Source organism: Eschrichtius robustus, chromosome 2 (genome assembly GCF_028021215.1).
Source record: "Eschrichtius robustus isolate mEscRob2 chromosome 2, mEscRob2.pri, whole genome shotgun sequence".
NCBI classification, from domain to species: Eukaryota; Metazoa; Chordata; class Mammalia; order Artiodactyla; family Eschrichtiidae; genus Eschrichtius; species Eschrichtius robustus.
The window spans coordinates 124,632,908-124,648,061 of NC_090825.1; the positions used below are offsets into that span (position 1 = coordinate 124,632,908).

The following is a 15,154-nucleotide window of genomic DNA, read 5'->3' on the forward strand; positions in this document are numbered from 1 at the left end:
TTCCCTCCCCTCCCACTTATGAAGGGAGCTGAGTTAGAAACATGTTTGTCTACGAGGAAATGTGTCTGGTGTTGGTGAGGAATTCAGTTCTGATATAGGATTATGGAGTATTAAACTTTGAGTAGGGTCCTGGGACATAATCTGTTGCATTCTAGGGGAGGTATCATGAAAACACATTAGAACTACTTTAGAAATAGTATCTGTTCAAATCTGCCACCTTGACAGGATCCTAAAAGATGGAAACTAAATTGATGTGGTATATTAAGTTTAGCATGACCTTGAACAACTGGTTTTACAGTTTGGCTGTTGTTGTGGGTGTCACCCACAGCATACTATAAAAGTGAGCTGCATCTCCACGGGTTCAGTCTTAGAGCACCAGCTGGTGAGCAATGCAAGGAGCAGACGTGTAACCAACTTACATCATCTTCAACATGAAGATAGCTACAGTGCCAATGCTTCTGACCCTGGCTCTTTGCCTCATACAAGGTGAGCAATTTACCTGTAGTCTAAGCCTCTTGCCACACATCCCAAAGCTCTGGGCAGGGACTCGTCTCTCTCCCTCCCTCTTCAGTATATATATATATATATATATATATATATATATATATATATATATATATATATATATATATATATCCACACATATATATATATATATATATATATATATATCCACACATATATATATATATATATATATATATCCCTGAAATACCTTGTCAGACATAGGATTTTGAAGAATTACATATGTGGTTTTATAACTATGTTATCTTTAGAAATGACAAGTAGATTGAGATAATCTGAATTTTTATCCATCAGAAATTCTTCCATTAATTCAACATTAATTCTGAAAAGCTAATAGATTCTTCTCCGTATTCCCCTCACCAAACATAAAAGTTCATAACAATATGAATTACATATATTATACATACATAGGATATTAAGTCTATGAATTGATGCTGATATGAATTATGTGTATAACAGATATTTAAAACTTAGATGTACTTAATATATATATTTTAATACTATATTTGTAAATAAAACATTAAAAAATCAAATTCAGTCATCTGTTTTTATTTTAAAGCAGTAGTGCTTTCTAGCAAATTTTATTCTTGTGTTTTCAAATCCTAAATGGATTGAAAATATTTCATCTAATTGGTAAGGGACTTCTATGGGAGCTAGGAAGTAGGTTTTTCCTTTTGCTATTTGAATTTGAAGGGAACACAAGATTGCCTAGACTTAACCTGCTATGAAGCATTTACATATTTTAAAAGGAAACCTCAGAGATGGAGAGTGAGGAGACCATTATACACAAATGATGCCCACTTTCCTAAAAAAAGTGTATAGGTACAAAAAAAGTCTGTTAATGAGAGAGTATATTAGTCTGTGATTTTAATTAATCTTAATATTTACCAGATCTCTAATTTTTGTGGCTATAATGAGGAGGCAGAGATACAAGAATTCAGAAAATTTAATTTTATGTATATATATGATATAAACTGTATGCTACACTATACCTTAAAACTATAATTGATATATTTGATAGGTGTACTATGTTATAATTTTAAAAGAGGCCTGCAATACTTTGTTCTGAAAGGATCGTTTAGAAATTAGATATTTTGAGGGGGTCAGAAAGCATATGAGTAAGTATTATTTTTCGAAGTAATTGGAACTTTATGAGCGAGAGATCTTTGTGACTGTATATACTGCCTGGTGCAGTGCCCTCACTTCATTTGCCGTGGTAAATTTTAATGTGTTCAAATCAATTTGTGGTTTTAAAATACACTGCCATTAAAATAAGCAAGATACTACACTCAGTACATTGTTTGTTTTACTTATTAAATGTTTTACATTCCCTTAACTTTGGTTTCTGTATTTTTGTCCCAGATGCTGCCAGTGAAGGTGAAAATCAGGTTAGTCCTGCTTTTGCTCTTCACTGAATTCATTCCAAGATCCCTAAAGAAAAATGTTCTGTGGCCAACACCTTCATATTATAATACAGATATATTATACTCATGGGTACTAATAGCTCTTGTTAAAAACACAGAAATAGGTCTTTATGAATCAAGACATGAATCACACACACACACCAGTCAATGTATTAATGATAATGGATATCTGCAAGAGGCAATCTACCACACTAAAGGAGTGCTTTAAAATTCCATAAACAAACACACTAGTGAATTACTATTGTTCAGTTTAACAGCTGAAAAGTCATGATACACATAGGAAGCTGAAATAAGTTTTCTTGTGATCATTATGCAAAAAGGGGCCATCTGTATCTTGTATATAGTCAGTGTATATATTTCATTCAATACATATTTACTGAGCATCTGTTGTATGTCAGATCCTGTTTGAGATGCCAGGGATATAAAAACAAAAAAGAACCCTGCTGTCATGGAGCTTACATTTTAGTGGAAGAAAACAAACAAGTTAATAAGTAAATTAGTAAAATATATACTACATTAAATAATGATTAGTGCTAGAAGAAAAATAAAACAGGATGGAAGACAGGAATGTCTGGGGATGGAGATGGTATCAGTTCTTCTTGAGATAGTCAGGTAAGTTCTCTCTGAGAAGATAGCATTAGAACATGGATCTAAAGGTGAGGTGGGAGTGAATCATGAAGTTACTTGTAACTCACAGCAGACCAGGCAGAAGCACCTGTGATGGCAGAGGCCCTAACACTGGAAGGGTCTGTACCAACTCTTAGGGATCTTTTGATTGAGAAATGAAGGAATCATTTTCTATAGAAATTAAACATTTTTTAATCTATTTGAAAGGCACGTTGAAAGAGCCAGTTACACACACACACACACACACACACACACAACTGTGCCTTTATTTCAGATTGAAAATATTTCTACTTATGTAGCAGATATTTGCTATGTTTCTCAAAGACCACGAACATTGAAAGAATAAAATAGTAAAAAGATTCTTTTCTACACCAAAACTCTTATAAATGTGGTTAAAATACTCTTGCTGTATTTTACTGTTACATTTTTTTTAAAAAAAGGAACAGGAATATTCTAGAGAATTCCATTATAGTCTCTATTATTTCATTTAAGTTTGCTGATTACAGAGAGGTTCAGAAACTTCTATTGCAGAAGTAGAGTGGGATGGTAGGGTAGAAAAAAGCCTGGATTTTTGAGAATCGAACAGCATGCTCATTTGGATATTTCATATTGGAAAAAGAAGGGTATTGTGTAAATCTTACTGAGCATGAAGCCATAATTTTCTTTTTTCAGTGTCTATGATAATGGGTAGTAGTTTCGGTGGATATTTCAAATTTTGCACTGATATTTCTCATACTATTGAACTCTATTTCACTGAAAAACATTTTAAAAGCAGAAATTTAGCCACCTCTCATGTTGGCATAAGCAAAAAGAATATAAAACGTAATTATTTATCTGGAAATATTTCTGATCATAGTCTTTGGATATTTTGTCAGAAATGAAAACTATTAATTTAGTCTTTCTTATAGTGCTGGAAATTTTATTTTCCAAGTTCAGTAGCTCAAGTTCTTTCTAGTACCATAAAAACATGTTGAATGTTACAAACATGAGCCAGAATAGCACAGAAAAGCACTGGAGTAATCTGCAAGGATCTTTACCATATGCTTAAATTTGTCATCCCAGAAGGGTTATTACGAAGCCACGGCAACCTTGTTAGTGCTCTAACACAGAGCAGGGGTGATGCCAGCTCCTGAGGGGTTTATGATGATGCCTGGGGAGGAAAAATGGAAAACACTGGGCGATATCACAGCCAGTGAAGGAAAACAGAAAGAGCTTGGCCCTACAGGGCTCCAGTTTCCCTGAGACAAGTGGAGAAAACACAAAGAGCAACTATAACAAACAAAACAAAACAAAAACGAGCCAAAGACTGGAAGTTAGATTGCAAGGAATCGGTTGCTGAGAAGTCATCTCACCAACTCAGGATTCCTTTATGGTCCAGACCTGTTCCTGTTTCAGCCCTCTCTATTATGATCATTGGGAGGCTATTTCATTTTTCCCAGAGAAAAACACAACTGCTGATTTCAATTTTTATGGCCTTTTCCTATGTCCCAAGAGAATACACTGGATAACCTCATAACTCAGAAAAATAGCATCAAGTTCCATCTTTACTAATGACAAACTGTGAACAAATTTCTTAACCTGTTCTCTGGGACTCAGTTGTCCATTCATATAAAAATAAAAGTGTGTCTTTCTAGGATTTAGGTATTTTTCTAATTATGACATAGGAGAAGTCCAATTCAGGAATTATCTTGATTGATAATGTTCTTTTTCAGTTGACCGCTAAAAACTATTTAAAGCTTCATTCTAGTGTTATGAATCTTTGTTTTCAGCACTTTCTTTAAGACCTACCTCACAAGGGATATATTTCTATTACAGAGACACCAGGCTGTTCTCTGATTCCATGACAATGTTTTTATCTAGACTTTATAGAATCAGTTATATCCAGCCAGCTAAGCAGTAACTTGCAATACTGGCGTAAGATACTATAGAATCAGAGACCAGACACAGATCTCAAGATGCCCAGTTGTCAGTCTATTGCCGGAAATTATTGCTCTGCTACTCAGATAAGATCACTGGGTAGTGATAATAATCTTAGAGATGTTTTAGTAGGTCACCCTTAGCGAAATTTCCTAGGGCTGGTCTCTGAAATTATTTATTCTTCTTCACCATTAATCATTCATTCTGCAAGTGCTACCAACTGCCTCCCGTCTATAGGATGCTAGGTTAGTTACATCATTATCCATTAGATGGTAAGCACCATTTAGGCAAGGATCCTTCCCACCTTATTTATTGCTGTATCCATGACACCCAGAAAAGTATAGTATCCTCATAATCAGTGTTTGTTGATTAACTGAATTATTATTATAAAGATATAGGAGGCTGAATAGAATTCTATAATCTGTCCTTTGGAAGAGGTTGCATATGTCAGAGTTGGAGCAAAGGCTTGATTGATTTACTTAGTTTTTCTGGTACAAGGATCTTTATGCTTTGTTTTTTCAAAGTCAAAACAAAACAAAAAGCCAAAAGCCAAAAGAAAAAAAGAAAACATAGATTACAAAGGCTTTAAAGGACCAGTGGATTTCCTAAACTAATAGGTAGTATAACATTTTAAATCAGTACTTTACTAGGTAGTGCAAATGCACCATTAATATTAAGCTCCTAGAAAAAAAGTGAGTGACATATAGCAGGCCTTCATCAAATATATTGCAACATTTTCATATACCTTTTAATGGCAAATATTATTGAACTGTGTGCTAGGTATTTTATATGCATCATCTTAGCATATTCCAACAATAATAATGGCAATAGCAACAACAACTATAATAGTAAAGCAGGAGGAAGAGGAGAGGTAGAGAATCTAATTATTGAATATCTGCTAGGTATCAGGCACTCTTTGAGGGATTTACATGCTTATGATATTTAATCCACACAAAACTTATGAAACACATATACTTATATCCTCTGTTTTTACAGATAGGGTAAGTGAGCCTTTGAGAAGTTCATTTGCTATGGCTGTTGGGCTTGTAAATGAGAACCCTGGAAGATAAGCTCAAATCTTTTGACTCCAAGTCCCTTGTTCTTTCCATTTCACTAACGATTTTAGATGAATGCTTTTAGGTGAATTTTCAATCTCCAACAGACAATCCAGACTCATTACTTTTATTTGTATTATCTGTATCAACTGAGTGAATGTTTTCCATACAAAGGGGGTGGTGGTCATGAAATAATATTGTTCTTAGAAGGTAAAGTCTTGCTTTGATGAGGTTTCTGTAAACACTTTTTTCATATTTTCCTAAGGAAACATGCAATGAATATAGGGCACTGATGAAAAATGGAAAACTGTTCTGTTCCCAAGATAAAAACCTTTTTCAAAGCCCTGATGGAATAGTGTTCATCAACAAATGTGCCACATGCAAAATGATATTGTGAGTAAAGTTTAATCTTTCTTTCAAGTGTTTTGAGTTACCAGTTATTCTCTGAACTACTAAATGTTATTATTTTTATTTTCTGTCAAATATATTTTTCTAAATCTAAGTGGGTAAATAAAAATGCTTAGCAGATCACTGTGATACCTAGCATCAAGTAAAGTTGGATAAATGCCACCCACTCGGAAAGATTTTAATAATCACTCATGGTATTCCAGAATATCCCAGAGGGCTTGGTATCAATACCTTATGCAGCACTTAATAGTTTTTTGAGGATGTACTTCCAAGTTGAGTTTTCTGACCCTGGGAGAAAAGAATTCTTGAGCCTGTTAAGACCTGACTCTGTTGTACCCCTGAGAATGATGCCAGACTCTTCTTGTGAGAGCCAACCAGGAGAATCAGGATACACCCTGACTCTGTGAGCTGCCAGTGTCTTCAGACATCTAGGATTATGCTAGCATGAGATGGACTCTAGGATTGACTGTGGCTTCCAACTCCCCACAACTCAGAAAGAATTAATATCCCAGAGGTTTACTGACATCTTTGCAATGCTTTTTAACTATTTCCTTCTCTCCAGTGACACTCCATAGGTGGTAAAGGCTTGAGTTATCAGTTGCAAGTCCTCACATCAAAGGGACCGAATTTGTTTTTGAACAGGGAATTCATTCTCGGTTTCTGACCACCATCAAAAAACATCAACTCTGGTACCAAGCCAATACAAAACTTACCCACTGAAGATAATTATGTTATAATCAGCTTTTAAAATGCCAAGTTGGTAATGTGTCAAGGGATTTAATCTGACATAGTCATTAATATTGGGATAATGAAGCTCTGATCACATGTGCTGCTACTAATGAAGACACTGTAGGAAGATGAAGGAAGGCAGGGCAAAATTTAGGGAGGGAGGACTCCCAGGGCAAGTTGAACAATCCTTTCATAGTCTCTTGAAAGCTGAATGTAAACCAGCAGGTGTAATATTTACTAAAGAGTTTCCTCCTTGTTACATAGGATGTTTTGTTAGGAGACTGAAACTATAAATAGAATAAATTTATTGAAAAATAATTTAAAATAAAAATTAAATGCCTTTAGACATACAAGGCAGGTTATTTATCACTTTGAAGTCACTCACGCAATTATTATCTTTATTACTTATGTAAATTATGTTGGGATAAACTTGGCTTCTTAACCTGGAAAGGAGGAGACTGTATGAGGCATTAAAGTTATCTTTAAATTGCTGAATTTACTCTGTGGGTCCTTAGAGATTGGAACCTCAGACCAAGACAGGTGGGTAGATTTTGGATCAATCTGAATATGGTCTTTCAAAGAGAGCATTCCAAAAATGATATAAATTGCTTTTACAGTTGGTGACAATCTGGATGATGGAAGTATTTAAGGTGGGTAACCTGTTATACAGTTAACAGTAAAGATTCTTGCCTTTAATAGAACCACATTTGAGATATATTTCAGCACTGAGGAGAGATTTACAGTACCTGTGGTCATTTCCAGACATACCTCCACTTCTGACAAGCTAGATTAAGCTGAGAAGAATAGCCAAAATTAAGTTTACCATGTATGATGTTAGACCTAAAATTGGTCAAGCATGTCTGAGCTGTTCTATTCTTTGCTCTCTTCCAGAGAAAAAGAAGCAAAATCCCAGAGAAGGGCCAGGCATTTAGCAAGAGCCACCAGGGCTACTGCCCCAGCAAAGGTGAGACTATTTGGAGTCAACTTGTCATATTTGCTTTGGAGATTATGTTCGACTCTATTCAGATCTCTTTATTTCCTAATTACTAGGTCATACCTGTTGTGAGGCCAGCTACTTAGAAGGGAGGGAACATGGCGTAGTACATGGGTAGGCTAAATATCTGGTACAGCTTGTCCATAGGCCCAACCCATGACCCAACTCTCTGAAAACATTTAGGGCACTGACAGATGCTAAGAGGTGGTGTCAGCCAGTGTGATGTCTGCCTTCCATGGCCATTTCTCATTTCTACTGTCCTGTCTTAGTTCCACAACAAGAGACTTCATGGGACTGTAGAACTAAGTTCAAGTCTCAGAATTTGGACAATTTATGTATATCTGGGTCTCAATTTTTTCACCTGTGAAATGGAATGTGGATCAAATGAGAAACTAAGTTTTAAAAGCCAGCTACAATGTTTAACATGTGTTAGCAGACATTTGACTCATTTTATTTCCTTTCTCTTTTCCTCTTTTTCTTCCGACTGAACGTATTTTCTAATACTTGGAGATTTCCCCTAATTCAAGTAGACTTGCTTGTTTATATCTATTTTGCAAATTGGGATTCAGGCTAATATTTGTTGGAGAAAACTGTTCTGGGGTAAAATTTTTTTTTTAATTAAATAAAATGAAAGAAACTATACAGATGCAACCCAACACATAACCATTTCCCTTTATAAATAATTTATTATACAAAAATTCTTATTTATACAAAAAAATAAAAGTTCTAGGCCCAGACTGGGTGAAATCTCTGTCTACAACGTCTTACAATAAGTTATTGACAAAGCTGGGGCTATTGCCAGGTATTCTGACAACTACTTATATTATTCCAGGTCTCCTACGTAGCGTCTTCTCCAATATCTTCTTTCTCTTCCTCCTCTCCTGCCTCTGACACATAACTAAGATGATCAGTCAGGGAAGGCATACCCAAATTACGTTAATATCCCTGGTCTAACCAAGCTACCATCCTCATTGTCAGTGTTACTCAGGACTGTCTGAGCAGCTCAGCCTCCACAGTAGACTGAGTCAACCAAAGTCTTTGCCCCGGCTCAACCAGTCTCACTTTTAAAACAATAACATAGCTCAATTGACCACACAATTGGTCAATAACTACAAACTCTTTGAGAAAAAGGGAGCTGCTTCTATGTTCCCCCAAATCTGTGAGGGTCAGAAAGCTTTACTGGTACTTTTCAAATCTGCCTTTCTTTGTGACATTTAGAGAGAGGCTTACTCTAAAAAATCCATTCTCTTCCTCCTCCTCTTTTTTCTTCATGAAAAACTGATATATCATTGGTGTTTAAAAATATAAAATACAAGAAAGTGACGAACAAAAATCCCCCAAATACACACACACACATACACACACACACACACACACACACACACATCATTCTTAAACCTACTATTTTAAAACATTACTAGTGGTATGTTTTCATATGTAGACACACATTTACTGAATTTTAATGAAATAGGATTTTTAAGAAATAAAATTATAGAATATTAAGACATTATACTTCTCTGTTACAATTTTATGCCTGAATTATAATTTTGACCTCTAGATAAAGTTCCTATGGTTACATGTTTTGCTACCTAGGAAATTATTTACTTATAAATTAAGGCATTTAATATTTGGCTGTTTGCCTTCAAGTAATTTCTGTCTAGATGTTTACTTGTCTGTGTGTGAATAGATTAATGCAATTATAGTATGTTTTTACTGCTGTTATTTTCCTCTTAACTGTAAAAGAAATCAATCTACTTTCTCTGCATAGATTTTTCCCATCAAAAATTAACCCTTTTCTCCACACCCTCTCCAGCATTTATTGTTTGTAGATTTTTTGATGATGGCAATTCTGACTGGTGTGAGGTGATACCTCATTGTAGTTTTGATTTGCATTTCTCTAATGATTAGTAATGTTGAGCATTCTTTCATGTGTTTGTTGGCAATCTGTATATCTTCTTTGGAGAAATGTCTATTTGGTCTTCTGCCCATTTTTGGATTGGGTTGTTTGTTTTTTTGATATTGAGCTGTGTGAACTGCTTGTAAATCTTGGAGATTAATCCTTTGTCAATTGCTTCATTTGCAAATATTTTCTCCCATTCTGAGGGTTGTCTTTTCGTCTTGTATCCTCTTGCACTGTTGGTAGGAATGTAAATTGATACAGCCACTATGGAGAACAGTATGGAGGTTCCTTAAAAAACTAAAAATAGAACTACCATACAACCCAGCAATCCCACTACTGGGCATATACCCTGAGAAAACCATAATTCAAAAAGAGTCATGTACCACAGTGTTCATTGCAGCTCTCTTTACAATAGCCAGGACATGGAAGCAACCTCAGTGCCCATCGAACAGCTGAATGGATAAAGAAGATGTGGCACATATATACAATGGAATATTACTCAGCCATAAAAAGAAACGAAATTGAGTTATTTGTAGTGAGGTGGATGGACCTAGAGTCTGTCATACAGAGTGAAGTAAGTCAGAAAGAGAAAAACAAATACCGTATGCTAACACATATATATGGAATCTAAGGAAAAAATGGTTATGAAGAACCTAGGGGCAGGACAGGAATAAAGATGCAGACGTAGAGAATGGACTTGAGGACACAGGGAGGGGGAAGGGTAAGCTGGGATGAACTGAGAGAGTGGCATGGACTTATATATACTACCAAATGTAAAATAGATAGCTAGTGGGAAGCAGCCGCATAGCACAGGGAGATCAGCTCGGTGCTTTGTGACCACCTAGAGGGGTGGGATAGGGAAGGTGGGAGGGAGATGCAAGAGGGAGGAGATATGGGGATATATGTATATGTATAGCTGATTCACTTTGTTGTAAAGCAGAAACTAACACACCACTGTAAAGCAATTATACTCTAATAAAGATGTTAAAAAAAAGAAAATTAACCCTGCTTCTTACTCTCAGAATAAGATGCTTTGTTCAAGAAGTTTCCTCCTATAGACATCCTCTCTCTCTTGCATCATCAATTTATTCTTCATTACTATGTATGTCATTCTTTAACCTTATGACTCTGATATCCAATCCATCAACAAGTCTTGGTTTTGCCTCCAACGTATATTCCAATTTGACTCCTTTTCATGATTTCCATTCCTACCACCCAAGTTTTCTGAAATCCTCCATAATTTCTAATCACTAACATCTTTGGCCTATGTAGAAACTTGTTTTTTAATTGATCAATTCATTCATTCAATGTTTCTCATTAAGTTGCCAACTTTGTAGGATATTGAATTCATAGGTGTGCATGTATGTGTTTCTAAGTTCCCTTTTTTGTTCATATTGTTCATTTCTTTAATAACTAATAAGACAAGTCCCCTTTCTTAGCTCACTTTTTCAAAGTTGACTTACCTATGCACAGATATATATTTTTCCACATATATATTTGAAATAAAAAATTTACTAAGTTTATAAAAAATCCGACTTGAGTTTGGGAACTCAATGTGGTTACGGCTACAGAGAATTTATAAATTAATTTGGGTAAAATTGACTTTTTACGATAGTAACTTGCCCAAGTCAAAGGCACAGAATATCTTATTAATTCATATAATTCTTGTGTATCTTATGAAATCTATGAATATTCTCCACAGGTATTTTTTGCCAATACCTAGAAAATTTGTAATTTTATTGCTCTTTTGAGTGGTATTTTGTTGTTTATGGTATTTAAATCTGATTATTGTTGGCATAGACAAATTCTATTGATTTCTATAGGTTTATGTTCTGTTAAAAACCTTTCTGATATCTTGTTAATCCTTATAATTTATCTGTTAATTCTGTTGTCTTTTTCTTGGAAGTTGATCACATCATCTGCAAATAATAGAAGCTTTATAACTTCCTTTTCAATCTTGTCACTTCTTTACTTCTTTTTCTTTCCTTATATCATTGGTGAGGATCTAGAGTTCAATACAGTAGTTCAACAGTAGCAATGATAATGAACTTCAATCTGCCCTTTCTCTGCGTATATTAAATGCAATATAGCTAAAGTTTCTCCATTAAGTATAATGTTTACCATAGGTGTTTTTTCTATAAACTTTAGTAAGTTTAGGAAGTTCCTTTCTGTTTTTATTCTTCTGAATATGTTTTGATCATTATCACATGCCTTCTCTGCAACTATTGAAATAACTTTATAATTTTTCTCTTTCAGTCTATTAACGTAATACATTTTTTGATAACCATGCTAAATGTTATATCATTATTATCTTCTTAGGGTAAATCATACTTAATCATAATGCATTTTTAAATACACTGTTGAATTTGCATAGTTATTATTTAGAAAATTTGAAACTATTTTTGTAAGTAAAATGAGTCTATACTTTCCCCTTGCTAATTATTCTTATCTGGTTTGGGAATCAATATAAAATTACCCTGAGGGGTGGCACTTCAGACTATTGCTGAATAAGGAGGTCAGCTAATTCCCTCCCCAAAGAACAACTATAAGGCTACACAAAATTGAGTAAAACAACCATTTTAGCATTCTGGAAATTGACCAGCAGCCTGTTAATCTGACAATCAGTTATGCTTGAAAAACTGTTGAACTCTGGGTAAGAACAATGGAATTCTGTGATGTTCTTGCTTAATGATAGTCCCATCTCACTCCCATGGCTTGGTTGATATGGAGGGTCTACCAAAGCAGAGCAGGCTATGTGGATCAGCAACTGCACTGCAAATGTTGAAAGGGGTTTATTTAATTTTGAGTAGTTGGAAACTGACATATCCAGAGATATTTTTGGTTACTCCAGTAAGGAGAATGATCTTAGGTTATAGCAGTAAGCATATTTCTGGCTATGTCTTCATAACAGGGCAGCAGAGACAAAAAGGGACTAAGCAATTCACAAAGTCCTGGACAATCATAGGGATGTGTGCAAGCACTTAGAAGACACGAGAAAATCCCAGTGGAAAGCAAATGCTAGGGTAGACGTAAAAATAGCCTGAATTTTGAGTACCCTCTCCTACATACACGGGTCCATCTGTGGAGGATGGACACCTTACTGGCTTGAGGCGTTTGAGCATAAACTGTGTCTAATCATTGGCCTACTGCTAAGTTACACAGATCCAGGGAGAAAAAACCTAAAAAGTCAGGCTTAAAAAAAACAAAAAACTACAGTCATCCCTCCATGTCTGTGGGTTCCACATTCATGGATTCAAGCAATCACAGACCAAAAATATTAAAAACAAACAAACTCCAAAAAGTTCCAAAAAGCAAATCTTGAATTTGCCCCATGCTGGCCACTATTTACATAGTATTTATATTGTACTTACAACTATTTACATAGCACTTAAATTGTATTAGGTATTGTAAGTAATCTAGAGACAACTTAAAGTATACAGGAGGATGTGCATAGTTTATATAAGGGACTTTAGTATCTATGGATTTTGGTATCCATGGGGGTCTTGGAACCACTCCCCCAATGGATACCAAGGTATGACTGAATAAACATTTTCTTAGCGTACACATCAACAGCTGCACACTATGGGAGAGCAAAAGATCAGAGATTTAGCTCAACCAAAGAAGCAAACAATAAAACAGTGAAAATAATCTTTGGAATAAAATCATAAATTGAGTTGCTAAACTATATTATCCATAATGTCCAGTTTTCAACAAAAATTATGAAATAGGCAAAGTAAATAGAATATATGAACCATAGTTGGCATGAAAAAATGTTAATGGAAACTGTCTGAGTGGTTCCAGATGTTAGTTTGACAGACAGGGACTTAAAGTAGCTATTTATAAGGTGTCCAACACTAAAGAAAACAATATTTGAAGAGTTAAAGGAAAATGTAATAACAATGAATAGAGATTTTCAGTGAAAAGTTGTATATAACACCTTCATATACACTTGTATATGTATATGTATATATATATACATATATATATGTATATATATAACCAAATGAAAATTCTGGAGATGAAGGGCACAATAACTCAAGTTTTAAAAAATCAGTAGAAAGGCTCAAAAGCAGCTTTGAGATTGTATAAAAAAAAAAGAATTAGTAAACTTGAAGAAAGATTAATAAAGTTTAACAAAAGAAGTACAGAAGGAAAAAATATTGACAAAAAATGCACAGAGTTGCAGAGTCCTTGAGACATCAAGAATGCCAGTACGTGTGAAATAGGAATGCCAGAAATAGAAGAGAGAGACTGGATAGAAAAATTACTTGAAGGAATAACGGCCTAAAATGTATCAAATTTGATGAAAGAATGAATCTTTATATTCAAGAATTTCAACAAACTCTAAATGGGACAAATCAAAGAGATCTACACTTAGGCTCATCATGATCAAAATGTTGAGATCAAGAGAAAGTTTTAAAAGTAGCAAAAGAAAAATGACATGTTATATATGACTGGCTTCTCATTCAAAATAATGAAGGTCAGAAGGCAATGGAAAGAGATGGAGATATTCCCATATCAATGAAATCTGAGAGAATTTGTTGCTAACAGATCTGTCTTATAAGTAATAATGAAGTTCTTTAGTTTAAAGGAATGACCACCAGATGGTAACTTGGAATTAGAGAAAGAAATAAAAAGCACCAGAAATGGTAAATATAGGGGTTAATATGAAGTACTCTATAAATATATGTCCCTTATTTTCACCTAGCTTCTTTTAAAGATATAATATTGTATATAGCAATGATTATAATGCTGTTTTATTGGGTGTATAAATATAACATGTATGATAGTTACAGTACGAAAGGAGACAGAGAAAATAGAGCTACAATTGGGGCAAAGTTTCTATATTTTACTAGAATTAAGTATTAATTGGTAGTAGATTGTGACAAATTAGGATGCTTATTGTAATCACTAGAGTAACCGATCAGAAAATGACATGTATAATAAATGCATAAAATCAACAGGAGAATAAAAAAGACGCACTAGTAATATTTAACCCAAAAAGAAGGCAATAGTAGAAGAACAGAGAAGTAAAAAGAACAAGAGTATATTAAAACCAAATAGAAACATAGCATATGTAAATACAATCCTATCAATAATTATATTAAATGTAAATGGTTTTAACATCCCGATCAAAAGGCTGAGACTATTATATGCTAAAAAAAACCCCAACTATGTCTCCAGTACATACTCCTTAAATTCAAAGTTTTAGAAAAATGTATTTTAAGTCTATTAGAAATGGGGCATTTTGGGGAGAGAATATCTCAGACCGATGTATCAGTTAGTTAGTATAGTTATTGATATGTTCAACTTTCCTCCTGCTTAGTACACCAGCGGAGGTATTTTCTACTTTTTGTGTAGCCATGTCTCCATTTTGGTTTTCAAATGCATTAGCGTATGGATACTCACAATATGCTTTCATTGTATTATTTCTCAATGTTCAATTATTTCCAATGTCATTATATATATTTTTAAACTGTCATCTTCTCTTTCTTTCTTTTTTTTATCAGTTGTACTAGAAAACTATAACATTAGCTTTTTTATTAATTTTCTCTGTAGTTTCTGTTCTTTACGT

General features: G+C 34.3%; 1 protein-coding gene across 3 annotated transcripts in view; it reads left to right on the forward strand.

Annotated features, from left to right (window-relative positions):
- Positions 1-376: 376 nt before the first annotated feature.
- Positions 377-15,154, forward strand: part of SPINK5 (serine peptidase inhibitor Kazal type 5) — a 75,079-nt gene continuing 60,301 nt past the window's right edge. For all 3 annotated transcript variants that reach the window (XM_068534540.1, XM_068534542.1, XM_068534541.1), the window contains exons 1-4: positions 377-486; positions 1,888-1,913; positions 5,814-5,941; positions 7,577-7,649. In XM_068534540.1, coding sequence (XP_068390641.1) covers positions 432-486; positions 1,888-1,913; positions 5,814-5,941; positions 7,577-7,649 — 282 coding nt within the window. In that variant the 5' untranslated portion in view covers positions 377-431. The remainder of the gene's footprint in view (positions 487-1,887; positions 1,914-5,813; positions 5,942-7,576; positions 7,650-15,154) is intronic.